Consider the following 21,432-nt stretch of genomic DNA (forward strand, 5'->3'; position numbering starts at 1 on the left):
CTCAGGTGTCCAAGCACCGCTCCCATGGCAACGTCACTGTTGTTCAAGCGTTGTCAAGGAAGCTCTTCCTTCACAGGGGTTAAAAGAAGCTAAGGGGTGTGGTCAAAGAAAAAGGAGGGAAAAAACACTAATGAATGTGAAAATACATGTTTGGTGAGACGATCTACACACATCTGGGTTTTTTAAGTTCAGTTTGACTCAAAGTCTAACCTTACATGGTTGAAAGGTTGGAATAACAGAAAAGGGTGTAAGGAGTTCACTTTTTCCCTTGTGAAAGCACATTTAATAAATATGATAAAACAGTCCACTTACAAGGGTTGGTTCAGAGCATACAAAACAGGTATTCATTTCCACAGTGGAAAAAAAGCTTCTGCAAGGAGGTTTGGTTACATCAATCAAGCTTTGAAAATAACTAAGTAAGCAGCTTCTCAAGGTACCTCCATTTAAAGTTGTGTTTGGATATGTTTAGAATGTGTGTGATGAAATGGCACCAGCTGTGTACACTGTCGGCATTGCACGTGTAGCTCAGTGTTTGGAGAGGACTTTAACCCTTTCAATCCTCATCTCACAAAGGAATGAGAAGACCAAGTAGGCTCAGAACAACGGACAGGGGGTAGGTGAAAGAAGGCAATTGGGGATTTGGAAGTGGGGATACTGTGAGTTTGCCTGGGGGGGGGGGGGGAGTTACAGTGGAAGAGGCTGTAATTTAACATATCTGATGCCTCCTCCGTAGTTCCTTTTAGCTTTGTTTTCCATGCTGAGGCGTGAAACAATGCCAACCAAAGTCTTCACAATCAAGCTTTTGTCTGTGCCAGGGCAGCGTTTACAGGGGGGCCCTCTGACATCCCTTGATAACCACAGCTGCTTGCTCCATCCTTGCATGTTACACTATCCACAAATCTTCCAACAATGGAGGGGGCTGGATTGTTTTACTATAACAGTTGGTACAGCTCCATGTTGACATCAAGTACGTGTTTTTTATATAATTTTTCCCTCCTTTATTTATTTGGTATGCTCTAATCCTGAGAAAGAGAGGACATTAGTGCATGCACTGTGCAGAATTTCAGAGGCAATTTGTCATATTTTTACAGGCACCATCTGCTATGATAAATCTTACGTGGTACACACTTCCTGACACAAAGTCCAAAGAGGTTGTCATGGAGAAAACTCCACAAAGAGAATCATCTATGCTTGTGTAAGCAAATGACAGTGATCATTCGAGAGAGAAAAACAACAGAGATGGCTTTCCACCTGCTAATTTGGCTTATACTGAGCATTCTGACTTAAACTGAACTAGAAGTGAAAATAAGTTCTCAAAATATTGAGTGCTTGTGAACATACAAGCATCTTCATAAGTTAGGAGAGTGTACAGCAGTTCACTTACTAAAGATACAACCAAGTGCACTTGGTGCACTATTGGAGGTTTTAATGGCTCCTTGACAACTGTCTTTATTGAATCCTGCCTTGACTGATTCAGCAGTGCAGCACTTAAGAGTATCTCAAACTGAAGAAAATATATGTCCCTGTTAAGGAAAGCTCATGTGAAAAGGGCCGTTTAGTGCAGCAAGAAATGTCTTTCTAAACCCTTCACTGCTACATATCTGAACTATATAACTGTCGTATTGTAGGTTCACATACTACATTTTCAAAAAAGTTATGTAAAGTATACATTATTTCATCACAATGAAGTCACACAAAATAAGCCCATGGTATGTCCAGGATAATATGGGCAAGTATTCCTTTAAGTATCTCAGAAGTAAAGCTATTCTCTTGTAAATTTCACTGACTACAACCACATGTTCTCTGTATAAACCAAAGCGCCAGTAAAAACCACAGCCATTACCCAGATAAATTGAGTTCTGGTAGAATGTAAGACTGCACCCAATTTAAAAAAACACCAAAGTAATCACTGAACGAGAGGGTTTTTCTGTGGGAATGGTGAACATTGCTCTTTTGTGTTATGGCCTGTTAAGGGAATAATCTAGAAGGACAGACCTTTCCAACCTGAATTATTGCTACCTTTCATGTATCAGAATTAATGGATTGCTTAGAGGTTATCAAAAAGAGCAACACTATCATGTATTCAATGACTAAATCCATTACAATATCTATACCAAAGAAGGTAGTTTTGGCCTTGCGTCCACATACTTTTATTGGCATTTTGTTATCCTTGGATGTAGAACCTCATTAAGTTTGAATTACTCCTTGTGACTTTGCATTTGTTACAAATTCTCAAATATTTTGAAAAACAGGTCCAGGTACATTCATTTAGCTGTCAATCAGGTTACAACCCTTTGAGAATGATGCAATGCAACTGTTGACATCCCAGTAGCAAACAAGTATTGACAGATATACTGTATGTCAAAATATGAACTGCATTTTGCATGGAAAAGAGAAAACAACACATAGACAATGCTAACTGGCCATATAATGTGAGTGACTAATTGCTTTGGTTTGACTTCCTCCCTGTCTTCATCCATTTCAAATCCCCAAATCCCTTTTGAGACAGTAAGATTGATTAGACAGTTTGGGGTAATTAATGTAGTGGTCTCTTGAAGGTGTGCTGATGATGTGATGACTCAACAAGACCTTTTGATCAGTTTCAGCTGTTATGATTGCTGCCCACCCCCCAAAAACACACACACACACAGATCACACCATGTATATGTGCTAACTCAACACATACCCTGAAATGTATATTACTTTTACATTCCTCCCAAGACAAACTGTGAACACAGATCACCAGATCTCTAGATCACCAGATTACTTTGATCACCAGATTACCAGATCACATGGTAAAATGAAAGTATGACACAATGAACGAATGCTTAACATGGGGTCAGGAATATATGGTATATTATAAACTCATCAGCACATATTAATGAATGACTATTTTAATATAGTAGGTTATGACAAGTTAATACAGTCTTGCATGCATATGCATGCCAACATGAAATTAAACATGGTTCACATTAAGATACTGGAGGGTAAAAAAATATTTAGGACTCACAAAAGCTGCACACAAGGCCTCATTATGCAAGCTTAACAAAACCATTATAACTTTCACATTAGCACATTGCTGAACAAACAAGTAGATGTATTTGTTAACAAAGAATCGTAAAAAAACAGAATGACATGATAAACTACACCTCTATTTCTGGGTAGTAATACTGATAGCCATTTGTATGTCACTGATGCAACGACTTTTGAATACAGTTTGACATCTTACAAATGCTTACCTACATGTCTACAGAGTAGGTTCTACATCAGCATAAAGAGGCAATAGCCCGCATAGGCTACTCAAACGCACTCTTATTTATGGTGTAGCCTATTACAATTTCACATTGGAAATGGCTTGTGGCGCTGTCGACGAGTTCATGCGAATACAAAAGTATGGAACAGCTCGAACGAAGTTACTACATATTGTTAATCTTTCAACTTTAGTGAGGACCTGCTCTGGCCGAATATCCACTGACGACACGCTTTTTGTTATGTATTATGAGTTGGTTATAACTGATGACTAATCACGAAGAACATAATAATTTAGCTGTAACACCCCTTAGAATTGTGCCACTATCTTGTAATATGAGATCTCCTATCGACAGGTCTTTGTTTTGGGGTCTTTTCAAACTATCGATTTCAAACACAACCTAAACCCGCTCTCAGTTGAGGGTACCTTTTTGATCTGTAAGGTGTATCTAATAGCCATGTATCGCAAAATATAACCATCACGCCGTAAGTTTCAAATACGCCCCTTCACCATTCCGAACAAGATTAGAATTTGGCTTAGATATTGTACTTAGACCTACAACATAGGCTACTCCCGATCTATCTCCCTAATTACAGTCCATTTGTTACAATGCATTTGAGCATGTTATAATACCCCAAGTGACATCATAGGCTAATTCTTGCACTTCCACCTACCCTAACGAAGTCCCTCTGACCTAGCGTTAAGTCTTTCAATGTAACAATGCCATAATGAAGTGCCAATGAAGTTTCTACGTCCGAAAGATAGTCTACAAGCAGAGCATCGAGGCCATCGGACGTTTACGAACTCTACAACGGAATTGTTGTACACTACAGAAATAAACAAGGATGAAACCAAAGTGGCCAGCATGTCAAATATCAAGCCTTATCAAGCCCAGCATCCGTGATCACGTCGGTTTGTCGTATAGAATACAACACAACTTCACTCCAGCACAGATGCGTTGTGCGAGTCCCCAAATACTCACAGTGCACAGTTCAAACTGAATAATATAGCTACAATCTCACCTTATTATAGTTGTAGTATCCCAAGCAGTGGGAAAAATCCAGGTTCTGTGGATCTCCAGGAATAGAATTCCCTCCAGCAGCCGGGTAAAAGCGTACATCCATGATGTTTCGGTGTAGAGCGCAGCTGTACAATGAACTGAGCTCAATTTGTTTTCTCTTTTTACAATCCACGCGCAGTAAGCAATGGAGAGACTCGAGCGAGCTGTGGTCGGGACGGTGCGGGGTAGCTTGGGGAAAGGGAAAGGAACGAAGTGTGAAGTTTAGGTAATCCTCTTTCACTGGCGTTAATTGGCGCTCCTGATTTAAAGCCTAATACCAGTTGTGTGATGTTAGACCTTTTCCTCGAGGATTGGGACTTCTGTTCCAGGCCACGGTGTTTCAGCATGCACGTAGAGACAGCAGCTGTACACAAAGAAGCCACGCGACCGGCAAAAGAGACTCCACAGTCCTGCCCGTTGGTGTGCCACAAAACAAAATGGAAAAATACACGGCGACTATTACGAACGACAAAATAACCACTTTTCGCTGAAACGCACACTCTTTCAGACTACTCCCATAGTGATAGCAGTGTCTTCTGCCCGGTCAGGTCCATGCGTATCTTGTTTTTTAAAGTTTGATTGCTACTTGGAGAAGTTTGTCCTGCGATTACACCAGTTTCATTTAAAAGCATTCCCTTTATAGGGGACCGACGGTGCGGAATGAGGTTGTCCCGCTAGGTTTTTGCCTTTTCGTAGTTTTCAAATGGCGTTGTGCACTGAACTGACTTAAGGTAATCTTCACAATCAGCTCCGTACCACTTCTTGACGCGCTCAGTTTGTAAGCATAATGAACAAGGGAAACATGCGGAGAACTAGGACCACTCCCCGGGCACCGCTCGCCACTCCCCGTTCTGGGAGATACACAACTGTGACACTTCATGTAACACTAGTTTGCTGTGATACAGAGGTTTCAGACTTTGATACCCTCTACCGTTTTAACTGGACTGGCATGTAATCACAAATTGCATCACAATCTTTTAAACCAAATTTGGCCCATGGTATAAACTGTCTACACCGTAAACAACAACAACAACAAAAAAAATCACATTATCACACCAAGGATGTTACCAGCAATAGAAACGGGTCACTGTTTTTATTTCATACTGAAACCTGCTTAAGGTGAGTAATCAAATATCTAAGTATTATAAGTAGTATTACAACATACAAGATACTGCATGAACTGATGCACAAGTAATCACATGGTTGGCTTCACCAGACTCCAGTACTGCAGGTGGAATTTACATGTAAATGGTGAACTTCCTCTTTCTGAATACACAACATATGAATTGGTACTACAAAACATGTTTGCATAGGACAACTGAACGTCTTTTAATTAATATTACTTACTACAAATATATTACTACTATTCTTTTACAAATATATAATACATTACTACAAATATATTATATTTATAAGACAATTGACAACCTCTGTTGGACTGCCTTGTAAGACATTAAACTCTGGATGGGTAATAGCTTCCTGAAGCTTAAAGGAAATAAGACAGAGGTTATTATCTTTGGTCTCCTGAGATTAGTCATGTGCTTGGTCCACTCATACTGTACCAAAAGTCTGTAGTAATAGCCTTGGGGTGTTATTTTTACTCAGATTAAAAATTTGACAGATTTGACACACAATTTGGCAGATACGTTCGGTTGTTAGTACTTCATTTTACAAGATGAGAATAATTGCTAAAGTGAGACATTTCCTGTTCCAAAAAGATTGTGAGAAGGTAGTAAATGCTTTTATATCTTCCAGACTGGACTATTGCAATGCACTATACTCAGAGTTAAGCCAAGCATCACTTAATAAGTAAAAAGTGGCAGCAGCTATTCTTTTAACTTAGACCAAGAAGTCTGACCACATTACACCAGTTTAAGCAGAACTACATTGGCTGCCAGTGAGGTCCAGGGTTGATTTTATTGTTTGTTTTTAAGACTGTGAATGGACTAGCTCCATTTTATATTTCCAATCCCCTGACCCCTTACTCCATCAATGAGTTGAAGGTCCTCCGATAAACCTTTAGTGGTTTTTACCGTGGTCTATTTTTAAATCAAAGAGTTGTCGAGCTTTTACTGTCATTGGTCCCAAATTATGGAATAGTCTTGCCTTTTATGTTACATGCTCCCTGCTTGTACACTTTTAAAACCAGATTGAAAACTTGTACACTGGCTTTTCCTGGGTTTTAACTTTCCCTTTCTTTTAGCTGCACTCAGTTCAGAGGTTAGGAGGTTAGGCTTTTATTTGTGCTTTTAGTCAGTCGGAGGATACTGTACTGCCAAGTTCATTAAAACTTTTAGTTATTTGGTCAAGTTCACTTTTAAGAGGACTAGTATCAGTGTAGGAAACACCACTCTACTTGTACTGAAGCATAGACATCCATGAAACAGTGACATTAAGTTATTAATACACTAATTTATTTATAAGACTATGTACAGTGGCAAGACCTGATTTCAGTAAAAACACAACCTTTATACAGCTAATGATGAACATAAAAAACCTTAACGTGGATCTCAAAAGATAAAGAAAACTGAACAAGCCGGAGCCACATCGTTTTGTACTACAGAGAACAAACATTGTGTGTTCAAGACATTACCTGCAAAAAGCTTGACATTTTCTTTTTACACTACAGAAAACATGTCTGAGCAAAATTTTACATAAAACTACATATGCAGTGAGTAGAGTTGCCACAGGAAAAAAAGAGCTGAAAGCCGAATGTGTTCAGCAAGCCAAGCCAAACAGCTCTCCCGATTGAAACAGCATGCTGGCCTTCCGTAGAATGACCACAGGGGGCAGAGGAATTAAAAAGTAAAAGGATGTCTTTACAGTTTATGACTTTGTGCAGCCCCTGGGATCATTAACTGTATTCTGACTATTGTTGTTTTACTCACAGACTGATCTGTCCAGCTACTCATTTCATTTAATTCCACTGGCAGGAGCTAAAGAAACCTAAAGACTCCAGGGCCAGATAAATTAATGGGGGATGGCCTACACATACTCAGGCTTCTCTGTGAACACTAGGGAAAATGACAAATTTTTGTCAGTTTCACATTTGACTATAGTGACCTAGAGATACAGGTCAAAACAGGTACACCGTTAGTATGGACACCAAGCCATGAAAAGAAAACATCATGTTTCATCAGTGCCAAAAATGGTACTACAGTTTGCCTGTTGCCTGGAAAACAGATGTCCCTTTCTAACCTACAACCTGGGGTGAACGTAATGCTTTGATCAGATTACTCTGTCCTTGATACAAAGACACACATTTCAACTCCTGCCTAGTGGAGTGCCCTCTGACCTGACCAGAAGGTTAAGTATATTCTTTAAAATGTTTGTCGACTTAAATGTGTGTATGTGCGTGTGTTTAGTGGAAAGGTAATACATTTTCCATTTCCACCATGTTGTGTGTACAGGATATGCATTTACTGTGTTTGTGAAACATACTGCAGGGAGATATGAAATACTTATGTCTGGGTGGAAAGCTCTAGCCTCAGCAACACTTTGCTGAAGAAGGTCAAACATCAGCTAATGTATAACATATGATGTTTTATAAGAGCTCATGTAACATGGTTTTTATTTATAGAGGCATCAGCATCTAAAAGGCAGATCCACTGCTTATTGTAACAGTTGAAATGAACGGTGGAATGTTGTGCGGGGATAAAGCGGGACACATGTACACTAGATGTGTGTTTCTGTTTCTCTGTGTCTCAGCAGCGCGACGGCATTGAAGCAGGCCGGGGTGAGTGGGAAGCAAATGGTGCTATTGAATTACGTGGCTATGAGTGCTGAATGCATTTTGCATGTGCTATACTCCCCAAAGAGTGAATCAAAGAGGTATAAAATGCACTCGCATTCCAGCCAGACCACAGTTGCCATGCTGTAAGATAAGCGATAATCCTCATTTCTGTGCTTGCTCCAACGCGCCACTGCTTTCTTTGTGATGTGTGCACCCATACATGGTTAGAGATTCCATATGGCATGAATTGCGACAAAAAAACCCAGCCAACAAATACATTTTGTCACACTAACCAAAGGCATGTGTACACATGTGGTTGCATGATAAAAAGCAAACACATTCTCTCTCCCTTTCTCCTTCTCCCTCGCTCACTGCATTCTGCATTCTTTCTCCCTTTCTCTCTCTCTGCATTCTTTCTCTCTTTTTGCATTCTCTCTCTGCATTATCTCTCCATTCCTCTCTCTCTTTACATTCTCTCTCTCTTTCTCTCCCTCTCTGTCTCTTTTTCTCTCTCTGCATTATCCCTCCCTTTCTCTCTCTCTCGGCATTATCTCTCTCTCTTTTTGCATTATCTCTCCCTTTCTCTCACTCTTTCTCTACATTTTCAAACTCTTTTGCTGCATGCTCTCTCTCTCTTTCTCTCTCTCTCTGTTCTATTCTGCTTTTTCCCTCTCTCCCTCCACACTTTTTCCCTTGCTCACATATTCAAAAGGCTAAGCAAAAAGAGCATCATGCATAATTTTGTCAGAAATATGCTGCTCCGTATATTGTATTCACCTGGTTGGAGTTGTTGTATTTGATATGTCTGGATATCTACTACCTCGGCCCCTGTGTTGGTCTTTGATTCGCTGTTGTTATTCATTTCTGTGTTTAATGTTGTTTGCCAGTGTGGCTGGGAAGCTGAATTAATTTCCTTTTGTTGGTTTGGTGTCAGTGTGGCAGCCAGATGAATTACGTCTAGCTACCATGTGTCATTTCCTCTCAGCCAAGCAACATTGTCACCATTTGGTAACCTGAAAACAAATTATCCTCTACTGGCTCCGGTTCAAATTCAATTATATCAGCATAGAGTAATTACGTGGAGGTAAAAGAAAATAATAACTGCAAAATAATTAATTAACCTAATAATCTTTATTTATGCTCCATTCAAATTAAGGAGGTGATTTTCCTTAGTGGCAGACCTCATCATGTTATTGCTGAAGCATTTATATAGCTATAATATTAACTGCATACAATGTGGATCCATCAGGGGTATTTAGGGCCTATTGTTAGGATCCTATGCAATGTGTACCCTAAGCTAAGATACTGTGCTTTATATCCTTTGACCACAAATGGACTGAAGGAACATAGAGCCCAATTACATAACACATGTAACTAACCACTTTTCAGTTAAAGAATATATGTGGCCAGAAAACTGTTTAACATGCCAATTATGAGAGTCATTAGTTTATTGCTAATGAACTGCAAGTGTTGGGCAATGGGTTCCTGAATGAAATTGCCTAAATGAACCATTGGAACAAGATTTGGTGAACGCTTTACTGTACACACAGTATCAGAAGAAAGAATATATTGTAGACCAAAGATATTTCACTCATCAAGTTCTGCTATCAACCTGTCAATAATGAAGAAAAATGATTTCAATTAGTAATAATTAACTTTCCTGAACTATTGGTCTTTACTGAACTATTTAGTGCACTAACATTGTTTATCCTCACCTGTGAATATGCTTTTATTAACAAACAACAACACAATATATAATCATGTGATGTGCCTGATGTGTTTTTAAGTACTTACATTTTTCAGACAGTGTCACCAGGGTCCCTACTAAGTAGTGCAGAATGTTGCATCCCAAGCAAACTTATGAGAATCCTGACTCAGCCACTTACACTGAACTTGAATGTAGAAGAGAAAGCTCAAACTCCTCCGAGACACAGGCCTAGACAGAGTCATTTAAAAGCCACTCATTTCTAGGTCTTACCACTCGCCCTGTGCAGGAGAGAGCACCAGCAGGCTATTTTCCTCTACACTGGTTTCATCTGTAAACCAGAAAAAAATGACGAATGTGTCTATGTGCGTCCAATGTACATTTCAATCTATAGGTATGTTAGCTCTGCAATAATATCTGGTTCACTGCAATAGGAGAGAGTTAAGGATCAGTAACTAACCACACGAGAGAGACAGGGGGCTCATGATTCAGACCTCATCATGTAGGGTAAGTATCCTCACTGCTTTCCTCTACCATGAACATTTCCCCAAGCTGATTATGTGTTTTTGAAAAGCAAACCTGAGGACTATGAGTGTGTGTGTGTGTGTATGTGTGTGTGTGTGTGTGTGTGTGTGTCCGGTGTGTGTGTGTGTGTGTGTGTGTGTGTGTGTGTGTGTGTGTGCAGGGGTTAAAGTGGGCCGGAACGCTCCGGTACTCAGTACCGGCACCTCAGATAAATTAATAAATAAATAGATTCTTAAAAAAAAAAAAAAAAAAAAAAAATTGTAATGTTAAGGCCAGTCTCGTCTCGTCGCGAATCTTTGGTCTGAACCGGCCTTTACGTGCACTGTGAAAGGCTCGCGCTCCTTCTGAAGGAGTTCATCAGCGTCTCGATCAAATCAAAACTTAATATCATCCCCTAGCCCCGCCTTGTTCATCCCTCTGACAAACACGCTTCGCGCGAAAAAAAACAGTTAACCTGTCAGTTCAGTTGAGAGCGCGACGCTTTGCGGTAAGTGTTTAGACTGTTCCAGTCAGAGCGAGTGCATGTTGGAGTCCAAGGTGAAGTAGTAAGCTAAAGTCTAACGTCTATATTTTAAATAGGGCAACAAACACAACTTAAAGAAAGAACCAGGCTTTTAGTTATTCGTTTTCTATCACTCTGGCCCTGACTGAGAATGACGAACATTAACAATGGTTAACTGCAGGGGCGGACTGGCCATCGGGAATACCGGGGACATCCCCGGTGGGCCGATGGCCCAAAACACCAGCCCAATATCATCATCAACCGGCCCATCGCCATCCGGGTCACTCGCAGCGCATAGTACGATATATTTTCAAGCTTTTGAAGACAACATTAATCTAGTTTCTCTAGGAAACACAAATAGTTACAAGCACTGACTGAATTCTATACTTCTACTTGCAATCTGTCTTCACACCTATGGTGACTATTTTTCGATTTTTTTTTTTTTTTTTTTTACGTTACTTCTTAAATGTGTTTTATGGACTTCGGAAGTTCAACGTAAGCACATATCTCTACGTTATTAATGAACACCTGAAAATTGGTACTTACACAGCCGAAGTGTTCTCAGCTGTGCCGATTGAGGTAGAGGATTCTGGGATTCTTACATTTGGATTTGCATACATACACGCAACACTCCCAGACAGGGCAAGCAACCGTATTGACGTGTGCAGTCAGCCCTAGCCCTTAACACGGATGAGGCACAGCTTGCTGCTGCCTCTGTCAATCTCTTCCGTCAGTCTGATTTAGTTTGAGATGTTATTAAATGTCAATTACTCTAGCCTACATTTTATTTGGAAAACCACTGACTGGTGACATTGTGATAAGGTAAGATGTGGCGTTGACCTTGCCAAATGTTAGCTTGCTATTCACAGATGAGGTTACGTTCCCTACAGCAAGCCTAGCTAACGGTATGTCTTAAATTGAGACCGTTATGATCTGGTAAAATAAGCAAGCTGTTGTCAACATCGAGATAATCTATTTTAACATGTTAGCTGTAGTCACTTGTTTACAATCGATGAGCAAGCTATCCATGGTGGTAGTTGTAAATAGGGCAATCTTATCATTCCTAATACTGTAACTTGTGTCAAATAAGTTAACCAGCTAGTTTGTTATGCTAAAATCACTGTGTTTCACCAACACTTACATTATAAACAATGTTAATATGTTATCTAGATTGTTAATATGTTATCTAAAGGTGTTGAATTGGCCAAGTAAAGCTTGCGTTTCACAACACTTACATTATAAACAATGTTAATATGTTATCTAGATAGATGATTCTGGAATAAAACATGGATAAATGGATACAAAATAAATGAAGGGACATTTATAATAGACAAAAAATTGCGATTAAATATTGTAATAGTTTGACAGCACTAATTTCAAGTATATTTATCTAATACGCTTTGAGTGTACTAACCAATAGGCTTTGTAGTTATACGTATAACCATCTGATCTGATAACCATCTGATCTGATCTGATACTATTCATCTTGCAAACTATACCTTGGAGTGTTACAATAGCCAGTATAATTTTATTCCATGTGTCCATCCAGGCAAATTGGTGGATCCGAATGTTATTAAAAAACAAGCATATATGATGTAATTTTTTTTGTAATTAACCAAAATAATGTTAAGTGTATGGGTATTTTTCCCAGTAGGCCACTGACCGATACGTGCGATCCATTGAGTGGGAAATGCGGTGTGTACTGAGTGGGCAGTGCGCTGTGTACTTAGTGGGCCACGCGCCGTGTATTGAGTGGGCCGGTCTGACAGTAACTCCCGGGCCACTTTTTCCCCCCAGTCCGCCCCTGGTTAACTGCAACTAGTTGGTTATTGGCTAGCACGTCAGCTTGTCAGATAGACAAATATGTGAGTACCGGTACTTGTTTCCTAATTGGAAAACACGTTGGTAATGTTATGTCTTCGTAATTTCCTTCTTAAAGATGGAGGAGGATCGAAATAAGAGAGGGTGTAAACGAAAATAACTGATTATTTCCAAGGGTAAGAATTTGTCTGGAATTGGTGCCTAAACAGTCATTCTTCTTTTAAAATCAAGCAATTGATAGTCTAAGAAGTCTACCAAGCATTGTTACTATGTCATGTTTTGATAATTAATTTAACAGTAAAATATTTTTAATTTAATAACTGAAGTCTGCAGTGTTGTTTATTAATGGCTGTGTGAGTGGACAGTCCAGGCCATGGAACTAAGTAGGCACTGTGTAATTTGCGCTGTGATTACTGTGTAAGAATGACTAAGATTTGGCCTGATGCAGAACAGATTTCGTTATCCATTTTCACTGTTGCAGTCATCAAGGCTGATTCAAGTGTCATTTTCCAAAATGACTTATCTTCACCGTGATTAGGGGAATGAAAGCAAATCTAAATGTCAGCACTAATTGTTCATTTCCAGCTGGCCATCCCCAAAATGCACCAGAATACAGGAAATCATATTTACCAAATTAAAAATGTTCTCATGGAACCAAATAGGGGCCCAAAGGCTCATGATCCATCCCTGGTTGAAGTCTTTGGTTAGACCTCCTTATATCACTGTGGTTAAAAAAATATAGGAATGGGTGATTTCAACGCCGCCGCCACCAGATCCACCAAATACCCCCCGCCACGGCCGCCGCCAGATCCACCAAATACCCCCCCGCCGCCGCCACCACACCGGAAAATAGAGTACCCCCACCTACCAAATCCCACTTTAACCACTGTGTGTGTGTGTGTGTGTGTGTGTGTGTGTGTGTGTGTGTGTGTGTGTGTGTGTGTGTGTGTGTGTGAGTGTGTACGCACATATATCTGGTACTCAGAGTATCTGCCAGGCCTTTTCCTGCAGGATATTTGGAGGCTCTAGTCTTCTGTGTTTGCATTTATGCTGTGCCCGTGGGGCCCATTGCCTCTATTACACTACTCAGTAATGATGAGCAAGATTAAAGATTAAAGCCATAACCCTCCTCTGCTCTCTCTCTCTCTATCTCTTTCTTTTCCTCACTCTCTCTCTCTCTGACACACACACAGTCTCTGTTACACTGCAGTGGCTTGATACTGTGCATAATTGGCCAGAATCTTCACTGCTGAATCATAACATCTGCACAGCCTTCAATTTTCGGGTAAACGTTTATGCTGGAGATTTCACTGAGGAGGCAAAGCTCTTTGTGAATATTTGCACTCAGATTCAGTGTTTATTTGCTCCAATAGTGCTCATTTCAGACTTCCTCCAAAATGCTTGTTTTTATGCTAGCGCGAGGCAGTTTACTTCCTGAAGATTTTACTTCATAAGCAAAGTTGCCTTTCGGTTTGCACATCAGCTCCCATACATGAGTTAAAATGTAAACATATATTACAGTATTAACTCTACTAGCTCAACTGTATAGTAGCACATCTATGACAAAGTGGAGGTCTTTCAGTGACCAAATGGCATGAGTGTTCTAATTACAAATCACCTTTCAAAAATGTCAACGAGTCTATGAAAAATCTTTGCACTGCCCCAATGAATTCACTGGATACTCCATTTTATTATTCTCAATTAAAACCTGTCCTCTACAGCATTAGTCATCTCAGTCCTCATAATTCATACTAATTAGCAGGAGCCGTCATTGCATCTTTCTGGATAAGGATATTTCAATATCCCATTAAACGATGCAGCGATATGGTGGTGATTGACATTCTGTGAAACTTGGGAAGTAATTACATTACATGCTTCAGTGTGTTCCACCACCTTATAATTTCATTTTTCAAGATGTCCTCTGCTATGTAGTTTATGTGCGCAAAGTAAAAGCAATGGCTGAGATTGTGTTGGATTTGCCAGAGGGAAAAGGTTGTAGGCTACAATCAACATAAAAAAGATGATCAGATACATTTCGGTATATTTACTGACCTAATTATTGCAGTCTCTGGTTTGTGATGACAGAGACTGTATTTAAAAAAAAAAAAAAGCTTCTTGATGGTGTGTTGATGAACTCTGGTGAATAAAATGTCTCCCCCAGTTATGTCAGTTGTTTACCATGGAGGACAGAGCAAAGGCTTTATCAATTATTCATTTAACATGAGCTTATGCAGGCTCTAAGGTAGGCATAACATTCATGGATATTAACAACATTTGCCAAACAACATGTCACACATAATTGTCTTTGAACTTTTGTGTGGGCATGCTTGTCAGACATCAAAGCTCAGATTCAGCAAATGAATTAACTGGATCCATAAAATCCTCTAATATCTCAGCACAATTAGCTGATGAGTGATCAGATTTTTAATATGCTCTGAATCTGTGTTAATCTGTTTTGCATTACAGTCATAGTTTTACATTAAGTTTGTGGTGATGCTGTGCTAATGTAAGGAACGATGTCAGACACGCACCACAGTACAACAATACAGTGGTTATGGTACTAAAGGAAGCAAAATAACAAACAAAAGATAATTTTCCTAGCACAAATATGCAATCCCTTTTATAGTCTGTCATAATAGATCATTCTGAGTTTCTATTTGCAATCAATTACATTGTCACAATATGCATTTCTTTGGCAGTAGATTTCTTATCAACACTTTGGATGAGATTTTGTTCAACCTCAGCTGTATCGTTCCCAACTCACACTTTAATTTGAGCCTGTCTGTCAATCCTGCTCGTGCCGAACATTCATTACTTATGCATCACACTACAACCCTCTTCTCCTGAACATACTGCATTTTAACCCTTTGTGTGCAGGAGTGATGCTTAGTTAAGGATGTATGTTTCTTAGTACCATACAGACATCTACATTTCTGTTATGCTTCGGGCTGAAAGGCAAGTATGACATTGCTACAAATCCCCAAACTATATAGAGTTACACATAGTGACACCTGAGAGAGTGAGAGAAAGAGAAAGAGAGAAAAAGAAAGAGAGAGAGAGTCCTTTTCTAATCCAGATGAAATACAAACTGAACGGCTTTGTCCCGCTTGAAATAACTAGCTAAGCACTCTGCACATGAAGGTTGCTGGGGTGACGGTCTTCATTTCATACACAGGGCATGATTTGTGCATTGCAGAAAGAAAAATGATTCAGTGAACTGAGAAAGTTTGCTGAGGCCCGTAGGAAAAGCCCAGCAATGTCCATGCCCACTAATGGCAGGATGGCAGTAGTGATGGTAACGCTGATAACCCTGTGGCATCAAAGACAGATTATTCTGTTTGATTCAATGAGGCCACTCTCTAATGGCTGTCAGTAGCCATATTCGGATGTTTATGTGCGTGCTTTGGTGGAGGCTCATGCATATTAATGTAGCTCCTTCGTACCCACATTCAGTCCAGTGCTGAGAGCAGAGAGAGACAGCACACCATTCTGCTGCTGTTCTGGCTTACAGACCCTCCTCATCGGTAACACAACCTTGTTGGTGCATTCCTGTTAGTGGGCTTCATCCTACGTTTACTTTGAACTTTTTTGGGGGGGTGGGGGACATCACTTGCGCTTTTCCAATGCAAACTACCAAAAGCATCCATTTTTCATAGACCTATATGCTGTTACAGTGGCCCCTGCATTTGGAGTAACCACAGTATTCCACATCCCTCAGCATCATGGAAATATCATCTGATAACATGGGGAATGGAACATGTGACAGGGGTGACTGTAAAATGGAAGAGAGCATAAACAGCAGGGGAAACAGGAAATAGGAGGTCAGGCCTGCTGCTTAAATGTGTCATAAATAGAGGGAAATGGCTACATGTTTACTTAACGTTGATTATCTACAGTTGAGAAGAGCAATCCTGGTTTGGTTTTCTCGTTAACCCGTGTGAATTATATGTCATAAAAAAAGGATCAGCTTGACTTGATGCAACATACAATTAAATATTATGGCCATATCTACAGGCTAAATCTTGACTAAAATTATCTTTAGACAGTAAGGCGTGCTAACAATCTTATGTTGTCAATAAGGGTGAAAATGCAGTGTAGTAGCATCAGGATTAGTAGCAGGATAAAACTGAGGGTTTGAGTTTTGAGATTAAAGGTAGGGCTAAATTAAGAGTCATGCTATGGTTTTGGTTTTGGTTGAAAATTAAGGAGGGTTGGTGTTAGTTCATATATTATTTGCTGACTATTTTCTAAATATCTAAAATTGGTTATCCAAATAAAGTGTTACCAAACGTTTCTTACATACCGTATATTCAGTAGTGTAATCTATTGCCCCCATCGCCATATCTACTTTTCCTAACACTATCTGCAATGAAATCTTGAATGGCCTTTATGACTGCAGGAGGTTCAAACACATCTACTAGGGTCTGAAAATGGTTTAAGACCCTTGGTCGTTGTCTTTTGAATCAAATGTCAACATGACAGTAAAACCGAATGTTACCTCATATTCACTAGAATGTAAATGTGTCCTTTACTGATATGGATGGGTTCAGGCGGGAGAAGTAGTCATTTCTCAGAGTTTTAAATTAAGTGAGATGTGTCCTACCTTGACTGACACGTTGTTGAGCTTTGATTTGTAGAGTGTATTTAATTACTTCTCTAATCTGGTCGGCCATCATTTATGTCAGCTTTTCCCATTACCCAGTCTGATAGAGAAGACAGCTGAGGGCTAGTTTCATGTGCCCCTTCTGACAGGCCAGTGAATAAACAGTGGGCAGGGGTGAAATAAGAAAGATCCACAAACATTGAAAGTCATATCACTCTGGAAACACATTGTACACTGTTATCACTTAACCAGATAATGTAGGGTGTAGATATAGATTTATTCATTGTGCTGTGCTCATAGATTGGCCTTCAATGGAGACGGAACCTTGAGCTTGTTCTACCGGTTTTGTTGAAGGAATGTAATGAGCTGTAAAGCTCTATCAGGAACAGACCAATGTGATGTATCATGAATCAGCTTGCTTGTTATCTTATGCGTCATTATTATAACGTCACAAATGTCAGCATTACATAGGTTTCTCTTTTTTATTCTTGTGTGAATGTAGCAGTGGAGCTGCCACAACTGCTTGTGTGTCATGTTCAGCTCAGAGAGAGAGAGAGAGAGAGAGAGAGGCTGAGAGAGAAAGAGAGCGTGAGAGAGAGAGAGAGGGCCCAAGGAAGGTGGCCAACTCAGAGAGAAAAGACACAGAGGAGCACCTGGCACAAGGCCAAGATCCTGCCAGGCCCTCCCTTTCAACGGCCATTTCCTCTAGTGCACACACAGGCATAGATATACTCAGCTCTGCCCACGACCAGATCCTAACTCTTTTATTATCTTGTTCCCCTATTGTTTACCGAGTTTGGGTCCTGTGTTGTCTTAACCGCTGACATTGAAAAAGTGGTCATGTCAGTCAATTACCTTCCTTGGTTGCACTGCTATTGTTGGCCAAAGTGGATGATGAGAATATTAAGTCTGACACAAGCCAGATTCCTAAATCCACTATTGGGCCATGCAATCTGGATCTGCGATAATTGCCACCCCTCTGTTTTTTTGAATATGCATCTGCCATGCAGCTCACATATGGCTCAAAGCTGACAGAGAAGCCACAATAGTGTGCGTACTTGCACCTCAAAGGAAGAAGAAAAAAGGGCTCCGACCACATTAAACATAAATCATCTTTCTTCTGTCCCAGTTACTATTTCTCTGCACAAAAATAATCCTACAAGCCAGTCTCAAGTCTCTTATTTTCTCAACAGTCCCATTTTGTGGTTGGCGTGTAACTACGTATTTGTTGTTGCTATTCTCGAACGTTGGCAAATGGTGTCCAAATGCAAACTGTATAACTGTAAAACTCAATCAGCCCAGTCATGCTTTCCCCCTGTCCTACTGTTCATTCTTAATCCCCCACTTTCTCACTCTGGGAAAAAAAGGCTTCAAGTTATTTCAGTGATAGTGTAAGGTTCAGCAGAGGGGAAAAGAAAGGGGAAAAGGGTGAGGAGGAAAACAAAGCCAACGTTAAAAGATCTTTCACTCACATACTCTCTTCCACTCTTTCTCTCTCTCTCTCTCTCTCTTTCTCTCTTGTGCTCTCTCTCACTCTCTCCGTTTCTGCAGATGCTCAATTTACTCCCATGCCCAGTTTAGGTTATTGGGAGTGATAACAACACAGAGAGGGAGCTTTCTATAGTCGCACACAGACACATGTTTCTCCCAGCCTGACATAATTGCCATTCTTTCTGCCGTGTCTATCTGGGCAACATCAATCTGTGCAGCCAAGGCTGTCAGAACTGTCTGAAGCTTCGGCTGGATCCTGGGCTAGAGCTCCTAGCATGGGGCGCTGTGAAGTGGTGGAGCCAACCACCACACAGCACTGGGGACGAGAGAGAGGAGATCATACCACTGGGTGATGGAGGAGACCCAATCCACCTCTTTACACTGTGTCAGGAGAAAAGCTTTTTTTTTAGGGGTAGGGAATACTGACCAGCTACAAAGCCCTATAAATAGCATGTATTGGTGGGAGATGGGTAAGCTTTCCTGTGAACTACAACCTGTAACTATGAATGTGTTGGGGAATGCATTGAAAGGAAATGTTGAAAGAAATAACGACACATAGTATCTGTTATGTTTGTCCACTAGATCTTAATCAACAATCATTTGTACTTATGCAAATCAAAGACACATTTGACATATGAAAGTGTTTTTACAATCCCTTGAGGAAGCAATGAAATCCCACAAACAACCTGATTTAGCTTTTGAAAGTCCTTGTAACTTTAAGATAAAAAAAAGATATTGTAGAGAGAGGCAATATTTCACTGAGTGAAATAGGTGCAGGCAATCTGCCTTAAGAGTGGAGAAGGCAGCAGTGTTTTATAATGGAAGAAATTCAATGTGACATGTTGAGAATGAATTGTTCAGTCAACCAGAAATATCCCTTGTTCTAATGGCTTGGGACATTCAATGGCGTGCTCTCTCTCTCTCTCTCTCTCTCTCTCTCTCTCTTCTCTCTCTCTCTCTTCTCTCTCTCTCTCTCTCCTCTTTCTCTCTCCCTCTCCCCATGTCTCTCTCTTTCTGTCTCCATTTCACTGCATGTGTTAAAGTAAACAATAGTCATAGCTGTAGAATATGATAATAATAATACAACACCCTGCTCACAACAGAGCTTAAAATCAATACACAGCAGCAGATGACAGAGGGGACAAATGTCCCATGTTGACTAGGAGAAACACATTATACTCAAAATCAAGCAGCTTTAACAAGACTAATGGTTCAGTTACAATGAAAATGTAAAATTGATCAAATAGTACAAGATTTTCTGACAGATAGAACACATATTCTCTTAGGTTAAATAATGAGTAAACATTTCCAAGTCTTGAAAAATGGTTCAAATATCTGCATACTAAATTGGCATACTGGTGAAATACAAAAATGCCATCACTCATTCGATTTCCAATGATATAGCCCTTAAGTGTCGTTTACATGGAGCCTAGTTTGTCAATCTGATACGGATAGCTAATACAGATAGCCCTATCATACATACGAACACTCTCTATCCGCACCTTGTTTCTGCAACGATCGCAGTCCGGGGTAGAAAGTGAGTAGATTTGAATCGGTACGGGGGCTGGTGTTCGTCTGCACGGTTTCACGCAACCTGATGACGTCACTGCCCCACGTGATCTTTTCCGCCATCTCCAACCAGTATATAAATAACTTGTTCTCCCTCAAAATCTCACTCATGGTGGGCCTCGAATTCACTAACATTAACCCAGTCTTCTGATTTTTGATTAGCCCCCTATCTTGATCTAATTCTTCTTATTCAGACGTAACATAACTTTCATGACCACAAATATAAATTGGCCAGCGATTTAATTTGCTTTTTTATTTATAAATGTATGTAAAATGCTCGGAGCAATGCATCGTGGGAAATGGGATGACAGACATGTCATGTTACTGTTCCAAACTCTTTATTTTCAATAGAAAAAAGAATTCATTTTCGCATATCCTTTAGTCTGACCACTGATTTTATTAACCATCATAATGTAATGTTGTTAATTGGAGCTTGAATGTCTTGTGTAATTTGTTTATCCGTTTGCTGCTTCCTTTACCTTGTGCTTTTGAGTCTCTTCTTCTAGGTTTTTCACGTTTTTTCAGTTGTGTAAATAAAGCGCTAAAGCGCCACCCACAGGCGTAAGGTATGTACTACAGTCGGTTCACCGCAATCTGCTGCCTCCGTGTTTACGCAAATCTCTCGTTGCCAGCCTCCGTATGTACGAAATTAAAAGATTCGATTGGTGTGAAAAGTAAATCCGATTCGGAGGCCCTAGACTTCGTGTGCATTGCACCTTAGATGCAAGTCTGGAAACATCTAAACATACTTTATTTTTAGATAATAGATCTTGTGTTTCTCCTGCAGTCTCAATAACAGCTGACAATGATCTTGAATAGTGTAATCAAGCATAGGAAAATTGCTGTCTATCATGCAAGAATGAAAAAGAGAAATTGGACTGAGAGAGAGAGAGAAAATGTATGCAGAGCTGACAGATCTATTGTTGTCTTAACATGCAAATGTGTGAATGCACATTCACACACACACACACACACACACACACACACCGATGCAAAGAGAGAGAGAGAGAGAGAGAGAAAGATAGAGAGAGAGAGAGAGAGAAAGAGAGAGAGAGATTCTTGGAGTGTAGTTTCTACCCCCTCGTCAGGTCTTGTGGGGGGACGACACAGCACATAATCTGCCCTGGGGCTGGTTCAGCTCTCAGTCAGTAGCGGCTGCATGGTGGTGAGATC

At 40.1% G+C, this 21,432-nt stretch overlaps 1 protein-coding gene across 1 annotated transcript in view; it reads right to left on the minus strand.

Moving 5' to 3' along the window:
* The window catches only part of tox3 (TOX high mobility group box family member 3), a gene marked incomplete at its 5' end in the record, with an annotated part of 40,745 nt that extends 36,371 nt beyond the window's left edge, over positions 1-4,374 (minus strand). Inside the window, one exon of the mRNA XM_080843201.1 lies at positions 4,273-4,374. Within this exon, the coding sequence (XP_080699327.1) occupies positions 4,273-4,374 (102 nt within the window). The remainder of the gene's footprint in view (positions 1-4,272) is intronic.
* Positions 4,375-21,432: the final 17,058 nt, after the last annotated feature.

Source organism: Sprattus sprattus, assembly GCF_963457725.1.
Source record: "Sprattus sprattus genome assembly, chromosome: 8".
Lineage (NCBI taxonomy): Eukaryota > Metazoa > Chordata > Actinopteri > Clupeiformes > Clupeidae > Sprattus > Sprattus sprattus.